Source organism: Tetrao urogallus (genome assembly GCF_951394365.1).
Source record: "Tetrao urogallus genome assembly, chromosome: 16".
In the NCBI taxonomy this organism is placed as follows: domain Eukaryota; kingdom Metazoa; phylum Chordata; class Aves; order Galliformes; family Phasianidae; genus Tetrao; species Tetrao urogallus.
The window spans coordinates 12,304,170-12,315,565 of NC_136829.1; the positions used below are offsets into that span (position 1 = coordinate 12,304,170).

At 44.7% G+C, this 11,396-nt stretch overlaps 1 protein-coding gene across 1 annotated transcript in view; it reads left to right on the forward strand.

The window, feature by feature from the left end:
• BMP7 (bone morphogenetic protein 7) overlaps positions 1-10,710 on the forward strand; it is a gene marked incomplete at both ends in the record, with an annotated part of 40,561 nt that extends 29,851 nt beyond the window's left edge. The window contains 5 exons of the mRNA XM_079543437.1: positions 3,189-3,337; positions 6,650-6,847; positions 8,517-8,593; positions 9,200-9,310; positions 10,561-10,710. Coding sequence (XP_079399563.1) covers positions 3,189-3,337; positions 6,650-6,847; positions 8,517-8,593; positions 9,200-9,310; positions 10,561-10,710 — 685 coding nt within the window. The remainder of the gene's footprint in view (positions 1-3,188; positions 3,338-6,649; positions 6,848-8,516; positions 8,594-9,199; positions 9,311-10,560) is intronic.
• Between the last annotated feature and the right edge of the window lie 686 nt (positions 10,711-11,396).

The following is an 11,396-nucleotide window of genomic DNA, read 5'->3' on the forward strand; positions in this document are numbered from 1 at the left end:
CCCACATGCTCTGAATGTCTCAGATTAAGGGATTGAACAGAGGTACAAGGAACCAAAGCGCATCTCTGCCTCCCGGTTGTAAAGCCATTATTGATCCTGCTCCACGATCGTGCACACCGTTGCTAGGTCAGGTACCAGTGGGTAAGATGTGCACTGGAAACCTTCTCTTTGCACTTAGATCTTTATCTCAAATCAAACACCACAACCAGTCGCATCAGACTTAACTAGCACTAACTTGTACAACTCATTAATCAGGAGCCCTCAGAACAAATTTTAAGACTGAGTAGAATAACATTTCTTTGCTGTGCTGCATACAGTTACCCAACACTGATGTCTAAAGGGATTGTTGTCTATTAGCTAGTGATTCAACACTGTTCAGCCACAAGTCTTTAGGAAGCAGGGCCTTTCACTTAAAGGGAGGTTGCTCTTTTGAGCAAAACAGGAGGTTTCTTTTCATTGGAACCTGAGGAGTGTCAGATGCTCTGCTTGCAAGGCCAGGCAGCTTTGTCATCCCAGTCCTGGCCGCTGCTGATAGGCCAGAGTTGACAGTGCAAATCCAAGGGTGCTTGAACTTCTTCAGGGAGCATCTGACACAAGGACTTTTTGGGTCCAAACGTTCCAAGTGTGCGTGGGAAGGACATTTCTCCTTAGTGGATCCCTTTGATCTCTCTCACTTTGGGCTTCCCCTACAGGCCTATTGTTTGCACATTGCTGTAACTACAGGAAAACAAATGCATTATACAATTTCCCAGCCTGACTCACCCTGGTACTTGATGCCTCATGTTGTCTGGTTACCCTGATTGCATCATGTCAGCATGGGAGGCTTAAAGGCTGTTTTTTTCTGAGTAATAACACTGAAGTTGAGCAGAAGTTAACAAAAATGTATATACATCATTATTGCTATTATCTTCAACCTGCAAACTACAAGGGAGAAAAGCCAAGCAAGCCAAGTCCCTATTAACTAACCCTTGTGTGAATCATGAGTTCCAGTCAGGGGCCATGCTTAAATGATGCAGTATGTGAATATAAAAGTCCTTCATTTCTGGAAACTTGGACTCAGCCATCGGAATGGCCCAATCTGTACTACTCCCTCATCTCCAGCTCCTCTGGGATGCGTTCTGCTCAGCGTGTTGTAAACAGGGAAGGGCGGGAGGTGTCCGCGCGGCTGTGTCATGCACTGCGGGAACGCAGCCATTGCTTCAGGGTGGGGATGGAACCCTGGGAAATCTGCACGCCCCCCAGGTCTGAGCTCAAGCATCATGCATTCCTGTAACTACCACAGGCGCAGAGGGAGGGGGGTATCTGCGATGCCTGTTTTTGGCTGCCCTAGGTGTGCCCAGCGGAGCTGACAGCTCCAGAGAGCAAATCCCACACCTGGGCTGATCCTCTCCATCCCCACAGGCCCTTCCTAAGCCCTGGCTGCACAAACATCTGCTGAAGTGCTCCGTGTAGGAACCCGTGTACTGGCAAGAAAACATAAAGTTCAATTCTCACGTAGGGTTTCTTCCACAAACCAAAACTTTGCTGAAAAGGAAGCACGGCACAGAAGTGCTGGGCAAAGGGAGGCACCGCAGTCATTACCTCCTTCCCACACCCCCAGAACATCTCCTGCAAGGATGAGACCTTCTTCTTTGTTCTGCACTGAGCTGACCCAGAAAGCCACTGCAGTCCCCAGGCTGTCACATTCAGCACGGGCAGATGCAACACACGCAGCTGTGCTGTAGGCAGAGGCTAACAGTGTCATGCACCGGTGAGGAAACAACACAATCCTCCCTTTACACGTTTGGTGCTGTGCTCACATGCTCTGTGGAACTCATTTCTGTAGTTTAGTTCCATGAGAGCCAGCCCAGAGCCAGAGGTGGTGACATCTATGAGCTCACAGAGGAAAGCCATCATCCCTCACACACCCTCACCCACAAAGGTTGAGAGGAGAAGTAGGTAGTAAGAATGCTGCAGTAATACTCTGTTTCTGTTTTGAGTCAGTTGTGTGGGGCAAAAGCTTCTAATTTCTCTGTATCTCCCAGGGAAAATAATTACTAAAATCTGAAAGGCAAAAGCCTCTATGCTGACAGCTCTTCTCTGATTCACTTTTGATCACTTAATAGAACAAGAGCCACTGAGAAAACTAAGTTAAATAAACATGTATTTGCACTGACAGTGCAATAGTGGCAAAATTAGTAAGGCCTTCTTCTAGCTCCGAGGACATGAGTAAAGGGTTTTCCAAGGATGTATTTTCATTCAAAAGGATGTAATTACACTGAAACCAGTTATCACCTTAGTGCACCACTGCCCTCGCAGGACTTGCCTAGGCACTTCCACCCTGTTTCTTCTTGTAAAGTCCTTTGGGAAAAGGAACCACACCGCCATCCAATTCTGTTACTATTTTCAACAAGTTTTATCTCTTTCTTAGCTTCTGGTAAGAGAAGATTCTTTCCTTTGCACAACCTGTTGTTTGTTTGGTTTTTTTTTTCCCCTCAAATTTTCATTTTACAGAAATTTGCCAGGAAATGTTTTGTAAATCCAGGATGATTTCACCCTTCTTAAATGCATGAAATCCTTTCTATTACTGATCTGGTTTCAGTTCCACAACCTGAAAAATCCAGCAGTGGTCTTCTAAAATTTTGAAGAACAAATTGAAAGGAAATTGCCGCCCAATGTAATGCAAACCTGTGACTGTGCAGAGGGTTATTGCCTCAATCAATTATCTGCAACCTCAGATGAACAAGTTTAAAAAACCATTACATATGTTAATATATGCACGACAGTGTTCCAGCTGGCTTGCACTAGTGCTACAATTATGCATAAAAGTCAGGAAATGATGTGTGGAAAGGATAATGAGCAGCATTGTCTGCCCAATTACTAGGTTTGCATATGCAAACAGTAATTTTGCAAATCTGTGCCTGGCAAGCATTTTTTCCAAAGTCGCATCAGCAGCTCTGAGGTTAACTGCAGCAGCAAAGTAACCCCAAACCACCTCAACTCTGCTTCAACCCATCCTCCCTTTTTTGAAGAGGAGAAAAGCACTTCATACGAAGGTGATTAGGCAGGAAAGCACGCCAGCCCAGCTCCAGAATAACCTGTCTGCTCCTGAAAGCCAACCAAGCGTGTTGCGTAAAGCACGTATGGGAACGTACTCAGAGGTCCCAGCGAAAAGTCCAACTCACTGGGAGTTACACTTCTTGTTTCAGGGATTCTGATTTGTTCCTGCTCGACTCCCGAACGATCTGGGCTGCAGAAGAGGGGTGGCTGGTGTTTGACATCACTGCGACCAGTAATCACTGGGTGGTGAATCCACAGCACAACCTTGGCCTGCAGCTATCTGTGGAAAGCATAGATGGTGAGTTTCAAACTAAGTCGGTGAATATCTGCTTGGGGTATATGGTCCCAGACAGGAGAAGACTTAAGCACTCAGTATTCTGTCCTTTGAACAGGATCTCATGAGAATATTTCTCCTTAAGATTTTCCCTATTTGCTCAAGATGCGAAAAAGACACATTTCAAGTTTAGGGTGTACTCCAATGCCTTAGCAGATTAGTAATCTGTGTGCAGTCATGTCAGTATTACCGCGTTTGGGATGTGCACACAGCTATGTGTACACTGCTGGCAACTGCACAGCAGAACAACAACTGCATTTCTCCAGGTACAGTTGTGATGATTGAGAATGGATGGGAAGAGCTGGCTCTCAACTATTTTCAGAAGGGTTACACAAAGATTCAAATTCCACTTGATTTAAAAGCTATCATAACTCTTAAAACTGAAAGAGTAAGGAGGACTGAGCCAAGACAAATTCAACCCTGTTTTCAGTCACCTGTCTTTGCTTATAATTTCCAGTTTGCCTCCTAAAGGAAATAGGATTACAGATGTGCCCGGAGTGATGGCACATTCATTCAATTCAGGTTCACACAGAGGAAAATCATACAGATCCAGCCTAGAGCCCATAGGAAAGCAGTAGCTGGAGGTATGCTTAGTATCTCTAAACTCCATAGGTACTACAGTATCACTCTCATGCTCTTCTGCTCAGAACACCTTACTGCTGCTGTGCCCAGCCCTGGTCTGGTGTTCTCACAGTGCAGGTCAGTCTTTTTTTCATTACTGAGGAGAAACCCAGGTAATTGTTTGCTTATAGGCTACAGATTTCACTTGTGACTTTCTGGGGTCCCACATACGAGGAACAACACACACAGCCATGGGATGTGCTGAGCTGGGGCAGTCAGAAGCAAACCCTTAAAAGCATAAATCAAATTTATCAGAGCGAGTCTTCAAAACCAGAAAACCTGGGTTCCAATGATTTGTGCATTCTCATCTGTTACATCACTCAAAGCAAACCAGGAATCTGGTTTCTCTTTACACTCCTGAAAAATCCAGCTGTGTTTACAAACGTGTTTGAAATAATGTAAAAAATAAGTTGCTGCTTTCTCAGAATAGATTAACAAAATACTTTAATCAGCCTGTCACCGTGGTTAGGAAAGCCAACTGCAGCATTCAGAAAGTAAATACAGAGATACAGAGCCTGACTGTCTCTTGCTGTTTGTAATCGAGTCCCCTGGCAGCTTACTTCTGCTCTCACATTTCTCCACCATGCATGTGAATTTTTCTTTCTATTTTGAATGGCAAGGACATGTCCTTCCTTGCTCCCCAAGTTTTGTTTTGGATTTAGACCAACTGCAAGAGAGCTGCTTTTACACCTGGATTTCATATGAAAATCATCTGCTGAAAGCACAGCAGGGCTTTGCTGGAACGCTGTATGCTTGGGCAACTCCCAAAGCTTTAAGTGAAAGACCTTTCCTTTGTATCTGTCCCTAAATATAGAGATCTCCAACCATGAAACCAGTACAGCTTCCATAATAAAAAAAAATTAAGTCATCATGAGTATTGTCCAGGTGAGATTACAGATAAGAAATTCAGTAACTCATCATTTCTTTATAATCTTGCCACATGGGTATCAACATGTATAACTGATGTGGAATCACAGGGTAGAATTTTACTCGTAGAAAATGGGGATCAGCTCAAGCAGCAAGCAAGAAAAATATTGGAGTGACTCAGCAGCCTGCAGAGCTCTCAGCCCTGCTCCAATCTGCCTCGCTTGGCACCAGCAGTTACCACCTTGGGTTTGCTTAAGCTGCTGCTTGAGATCCCTTATTTGACAGTACTAAAAAGCAGCTTCATAAAAGCAAGTAATGCTTTGCCCTCTGGTTCAAGAGCACAGCTTTAGCTCTTTTTGTAGACATTGATCATTGCTTACGGGGGATTTACATACGTGCCCTCAGGTTTAACTTCACTACCTGGTTCTAACACTTCTATACACCCAAATACTGGATTTTTCCACTCCTTTTTAATAAAACGAATTCCCATTATTATTAATAATAATAGAAAGGAATACACTCTCATACAGAGCCTCTTTTCCCTTTAGAAAACATTGGGACTGTACTGGTCTTGAACACATTGGTGTTAAATAAGGAATTAATTGCTCAGATGCAACTTATTGCATTAATGAAAACCCGTTGAACTTAAATTTCTGTGTGAAGTCCACTCGCATCTCTGCACACCACCGACTTAATCTCCAGGTACACCATAAAGGTGAAATAATTTACCCTGGAAAAACTGCAGCCACAGAGGTACCTGGTAGATGAAACAACTTGGGGAAACAAAAAGGCTTCTTTGAAGGGGAAAGAGATTTGCCTGGGACAGTATTCATGGAGTTCCTTCAGCTGAGTTTGCTTTCAGGAAGTAAGGCTTGGATCTGGCAAAGCCCAAGGATGAGAACTCCCTATCTATTCAGCATTGGGTGCTTGCTTAAGCACTTTGTGCACTCAGCCTTGTTTATTTCAAACACAAACCAGGCACATTTCCAGATAGGAGCTTAGGCTGAAAGCTGATGTGTGTCTACACAAAAGTCTTCATACGTAACTTTCTGCTACTTCAACCTGACCTGTCCTGGTGCCCTGCCCAGGAAACTGTTCACAGGGACCCTGGATGCCCTCACCTACCATAAACCTCTCTTTTGTAAACAATTAATTCTACAGCAAAACCACTTAATGAGCTTTTGGCAAAAATAAAACTAATTTCAGAAGTGCGGGATGAAAGAAGCACACGTGGTGATGAATGGCTTTGGACCAAGGTTACTGCTTACCTTAGTGCTGAGATACAGCAATAAGCAAAACGCCTCTGAACATCTCAACTATTTGTTTCTCTCAGCTGCAGTATATCTGGAACTCTGACAGTATTTCATACAAGGCATTTTTATTTTAAGTTAATAACCTTCCAGTGGGCATTTAGTGCTCCTATGGGCTGAGTTTTATGGTTCCTTTTATAGGATCACTTCAAATTATAGGTTGGTGAACTTAATGAAACCCCTGTAAAGAATGTAGGAAAAGTTAATGCTGAGCGGATTTAGGGTAAAATAATTATACGTAGGAGTATTTTATGTAACTTTTACATGCAGATATAAAATGAAGTTAGCTGTGCTAAGCTGCTCTCCTCAGAAGTAGCTTTGCCCATTAAGTTCAGGCCCTCGGTGTACTGATGCATATGGATGCACCTAGGATCCACCCTTCTGGACCAGACAGCAGCTCTCCCTCCTGCTGTACTTACAATGTCTGCCGAAAATGGAAAGTTAACACAATCCTGCTCAATGCTGTGTTGTTGTTAAGGGCAAAGCATCAACCCCAAGCTGGCAGGGCTCATTGGGAGGCACGGCCCACAGAACAAGCAGCCCTTCACGGTCGCCTTCTTCAAAGCCACCGAGGTTCATCTCCGCAGCATCCGCTCCACAGGAGGGAAGCAGAGGAGCCAGAATCGATCCAAAACACCAAAGAACCAGGAAGCTTTCCGGGTGTCAAACATTGCAGGTACAGGGAGGTTTGCTGGGCCTGTTTTGCTGGGTGTGGGATAGTGCTGTGCTGGACTGGGCACTACGTGGGAACTATTCCTCCCATGCTCGGTGTTGGCTGTTATCTCTTTGGTTTCCTGCTAGTTTTTGGTTGCTGGTCTGAAACCACTTGGTTTCAGGGATTAGGGGTTATTCAAACAAAACAAACAAACAAAAAACAATACTATTTTTCTTTGAAACAGTGTAGAAATGAGGGATATCCTAACCCAACTTGAAAAAGAAAAGCCATCTACACAGAAGCTCTCACACGGAGTAAATTCTTATTTGGAGATGTAAGATAAGGACTTTAAAAGAAGTAACACGAGTGCTACAATAATGTATTTCAGAGGATCCAAATTGAAATACTGTAGCTTTTCAAAAGGCTGCAATTTTAAATGCAGCCACCCAAAGGCTTAATGATCCCAAATGAGGAAAACCCATTCTTTGCTCAGGATAACTGCAGCTATTCTGGGGGGAGCTGCACTTCCCTAATATGGAAGAAAACTGTCAGGCATTTAAAATAGAAACGCGGTTTAATTATGAGATACCTCAGCACAACGGGCCCTCAGTGACCTTCCCAGCAGGACCCAGAGCACAGGGCTAGCTCCACTGAGGGCAGCACTGCATTCCAGCTCTATTTCTGTGAGCACGTCACCAGACAAAGACCTTGCAAGAGGTGGAAGGAGCAGGACAACCTCGGGTACAAGACATGATTTGCCTTTCCTGGAGGTTGTCTGGCGCAACCCGCAAGGCTGTGGAACAACTCTTCCCTCTCGGTTGTGTTGCAGCTCCCTACTTTCAATCAGGTCATTCCTGCCCTAGGACTAATGATGTTTTTCTGCAGCTCTGGAGACAGGTGTGGCTTCTCTGACCTGCCCACATGTATGCATTTCTGTACCTTACACCCCAAATCTTGGAGTCTCTTAAAATGCTTTTCCATATCTTGCATTTCTGAGCTCAGAGTTTTGCAGTTCCCCAGGCAATTGCTGCTTTGCAGTTAAAGTGTGCACGTTTATTAACTGATACATCAATTGCTTTTTAAAGGATGGATGAGGGATAAAATAATTCCTTTCTTCTGTGAGCGGGTCAGAAAAGCCCCTGCAAAGCAGTGTCTGCTTGCAGCCTGAGGCCCCTGTGTTGATTTTGTTTCCAACAAGAGTTGGTACTTCTCCTAGGTCTGTAGCTCACGCTTTGTTCTTTGGGTTTGCCATAAAGCATCATCATTCACTCTGACTGCAGCTGCACTGGACAGAACAGGTTTCACATTATGTCCTAGCTCTGCTTTGTAAGCCTGAAGGTGCAGCTATTCTGCTCAGACAGCTTGAAGCATAGGAAATAATTAAAGGTTGCTTTTCTCCTATCAGTCCTTTCACAAGTTCTTTTCCTACAGTAGGCAATAACCAAAGAGATCTGGTTTGTGCCAACATGAGGTCAGAGAAAACTCAGGGGGCAAAAAAGCATTTTCCCAGGCTGCCTTTGGCCAGAAGTGCAATTTATATTTTACAATTACAGCACAAGAGATTGAAACTGGTTTAAAAAAAAAAACAACAACCAAACAAAAAGAGCATCAGCAAGCACAACAGCTGAGCAGAGCAACTCCTGTTGTGTGGTGTTGGGCAGCCCAGCCTAACAGCCCCTGTCCCCTACAGAGAACAGCAGCAGCGACCAGCGCCAGGCCTGCAAGAAGCACGAGCTCTACGTCAGCTTCAGGGACCTGGGCTGGCAGGTAAGGGCTGCACACGACTGGTGCCTCTGCAAATGGTGCTTCAGGGTGCTAGAGAGATCAAGCTAATGAATGGATTTTTTAAAATTATTATTATTTATCCTTGGGGGAAAAAAAACAAAACTACATGCCGCATTTAGTCTGCTGGAAAAGCGCAGTTAGGATATCCAAATATTTGGTGTGAAACTGGCCAGAACTCAGCATGCTTGAGTCCTTGTGAGATACTGAGGGCCCTGTATTTCCCTCTGGCAGCACTGGGAGCACATCCTCCAGCAATTCTTTCAGACTTGGCTAAAGTATTTTCATTTCTGTCAGCGATGGGTGGGCAACCGGGAGGACACTGCCACATGGATCATAAAACTGACCCTGAGCTTCAGTGACTCCATGGACACGTCTGCAAGGTGGGACAGGACCCTGCAGGAAGGGCAGCTGCTTTAGAGGTGTATTAGACAGCAGCAGGAGGGCCAGCATGTCTGATTTTTTATTTTGCAAGCAACTGTAATTGTATGCAGACATAGGAATTGATAGATTTATGTGCCATTCTACTTTGTATTTCTCTGCACAATATTGCTGTCTTTCTCCACAATCTAATGTCTTCAATTAATCAAGGACTGGATCATCGCTCCAGAGGGCTATGCTGCGTATTACTGTGAAGGAGAATGTGCTTTCCCATTGAACTCATACATGAATGCTACAAATCATGCCATTGTGCAGACACTGGTAGGTGTACATACCTTGTAGTAGAGTTATTTCTAATAGGTGCTGCTCAGAAATAAGTTCATATCCCCCAAAGTCTCTATGCTAACGAGAGAAGGAAGGTCTGCATTAGCTCACTGAGATGCCTGCAGCATCTGGCTAAACATGTCTAGCCAAGTGGCCTGAATTAATAGTTGGCGAGGAATTACCCTGTCTTTGCTGCAAGCATTGACACGCTCTCTCTAGCTTAAAGGGGCCCTATGATAGACATCTTAATGGTTGTATAGCCTCGCTGCATGGGGAGGGAAGAGCAGGATGTGAGACCCACTACCAGCATCTCCTGAAAAAAACAACCCAGCACAGCATGCTGCCTCCAAAAGCAGATTTGGGGACAGGCTGAGGAAGGGGTCAGCAAAACCCGAAATTACACAGCCCAGCTGCTCTGTGGGTGTATTTATTTTATGCAATTGTGCAAAGATGTCTAGATAGGAGTCCTGAGCCAGCGCATCCACATGGCACAGTGCCTGTGCTTTGAGGGACCACTGGGGACCCCAGCTGCTTCACCAAAGCCAATGCTTTGGTGCACTGGCACCACAGTAGCTCAAGTGGCCAAGGGACACACCAGCCCCTGGTGCCTGGCTGCACGGCATCCCCAGTTGACATGGGGACACCCTCCTGACACAGCCATGTCCCCTGAACGCATCTGTGGAGCATGAGGAGGCTCCCTCCTCTTCTTCATCTGTGTCCTATGCCTATGCACATCTAAGGACAGCGCTGCAAAAAGCACTAGGGAAGCTAGAAGCATCCACATATCCAAGACAAGAAGCTTTGCATATTCTCCTCCTGGAGGACTGTTTACTTTCCTCCCTCTCTTGGAGGCCCTGCAGCAGCAGCCAGGGACCCGCAGCCCTTGGTGCCAGCTGGTACTGGGCCCCCCGCACAGCGCCTGTGGGACTGCTCCCAAAACCTCACCCGCACGTCCTGCAGAGTTTATTGGAACTGGTACACTTCTGCAGAACACTGGCTGCTCTGACAGATGGGAATTTTCTAATGAAAACCTGCTTCACTGAAAGATTTCCAACTAGATCTGACTTGGGTGCGTGCGTCAGCCTCCATACATGCAGGGGACATCTCGAGACATTTGTACACAAAGCCAGGTGTTCAAAACATGTCTGTGTGTGCTTATGGGGGAGAGAGGGCTGCCTGGGAAACAAAAACATGAGGGAGGAGAAGGGAAATGGAAACCTTAACATGCTTCTGCTTTAATTCCTCAGGTTCACTTTATAAACCCAGAGACTGTGCCGAAACCTTGCTGCGCTCCCACCCAACTCAATGCTATCTCTGTGCTCTATTTTGATGACAGCTCCAACGTTATCTTAAAAAAGTACAGAAACATGGTGGTACGAGCATGTGGCTGTCATTAGATTTGTAGGAAAGAGTAAGATTATTCGTAAAGAGAGTTTTGTATGGATGTTGGGGGAGGGGGAAAGGTTAGCACTGCAGCAACGAGCTCAAAAATCCCAGTTTTTAGGACTGGGCTTCTGAAAGTTCAGACAATGGAGCAGTTTCTGGATCTAAGTGGCATTTGAACACATTTTGTTTTAGTTTATTACAGACAATGAGCTTGTAAACTGAAACAAGCCAGAGAAACCATTTAAAATCAAATCTGCCTACAAAATTGGCTCCTACAACACATACTTCTGCAAACGAGTCTTTCAGAAGATTGCAAATTCACCAATGTTGATTGTGAATTAAAAATTAATAATTATCCAAAGTGAGAATGTGCTGTGACTATTGAGCATGTGTAGTTCCTGTAACACAGTTTGCAATAAAATAAGTGAACAAAATATACCTGGAGTGAACAGGTATTTTGTTAGAGAATTATTACTTCCATCCCTCTGTTTGCTTCAGTTTCATAAGCAGAAGCAATTTTAATTGGATGCAAGTTCCAGTTTTAAATCGCAGGAGCAGAAGCTATGTCTGAATTGAATTGAATGGAGTTCAAAAGGATAAACCACTCTCAGGAAAAGAAAATCATAATAGGCAAGCAAGAGAACTGAAGAAAGTAACTCCAAAGAACAAGACTTTTAGGGTATACTTTTTTTTACTC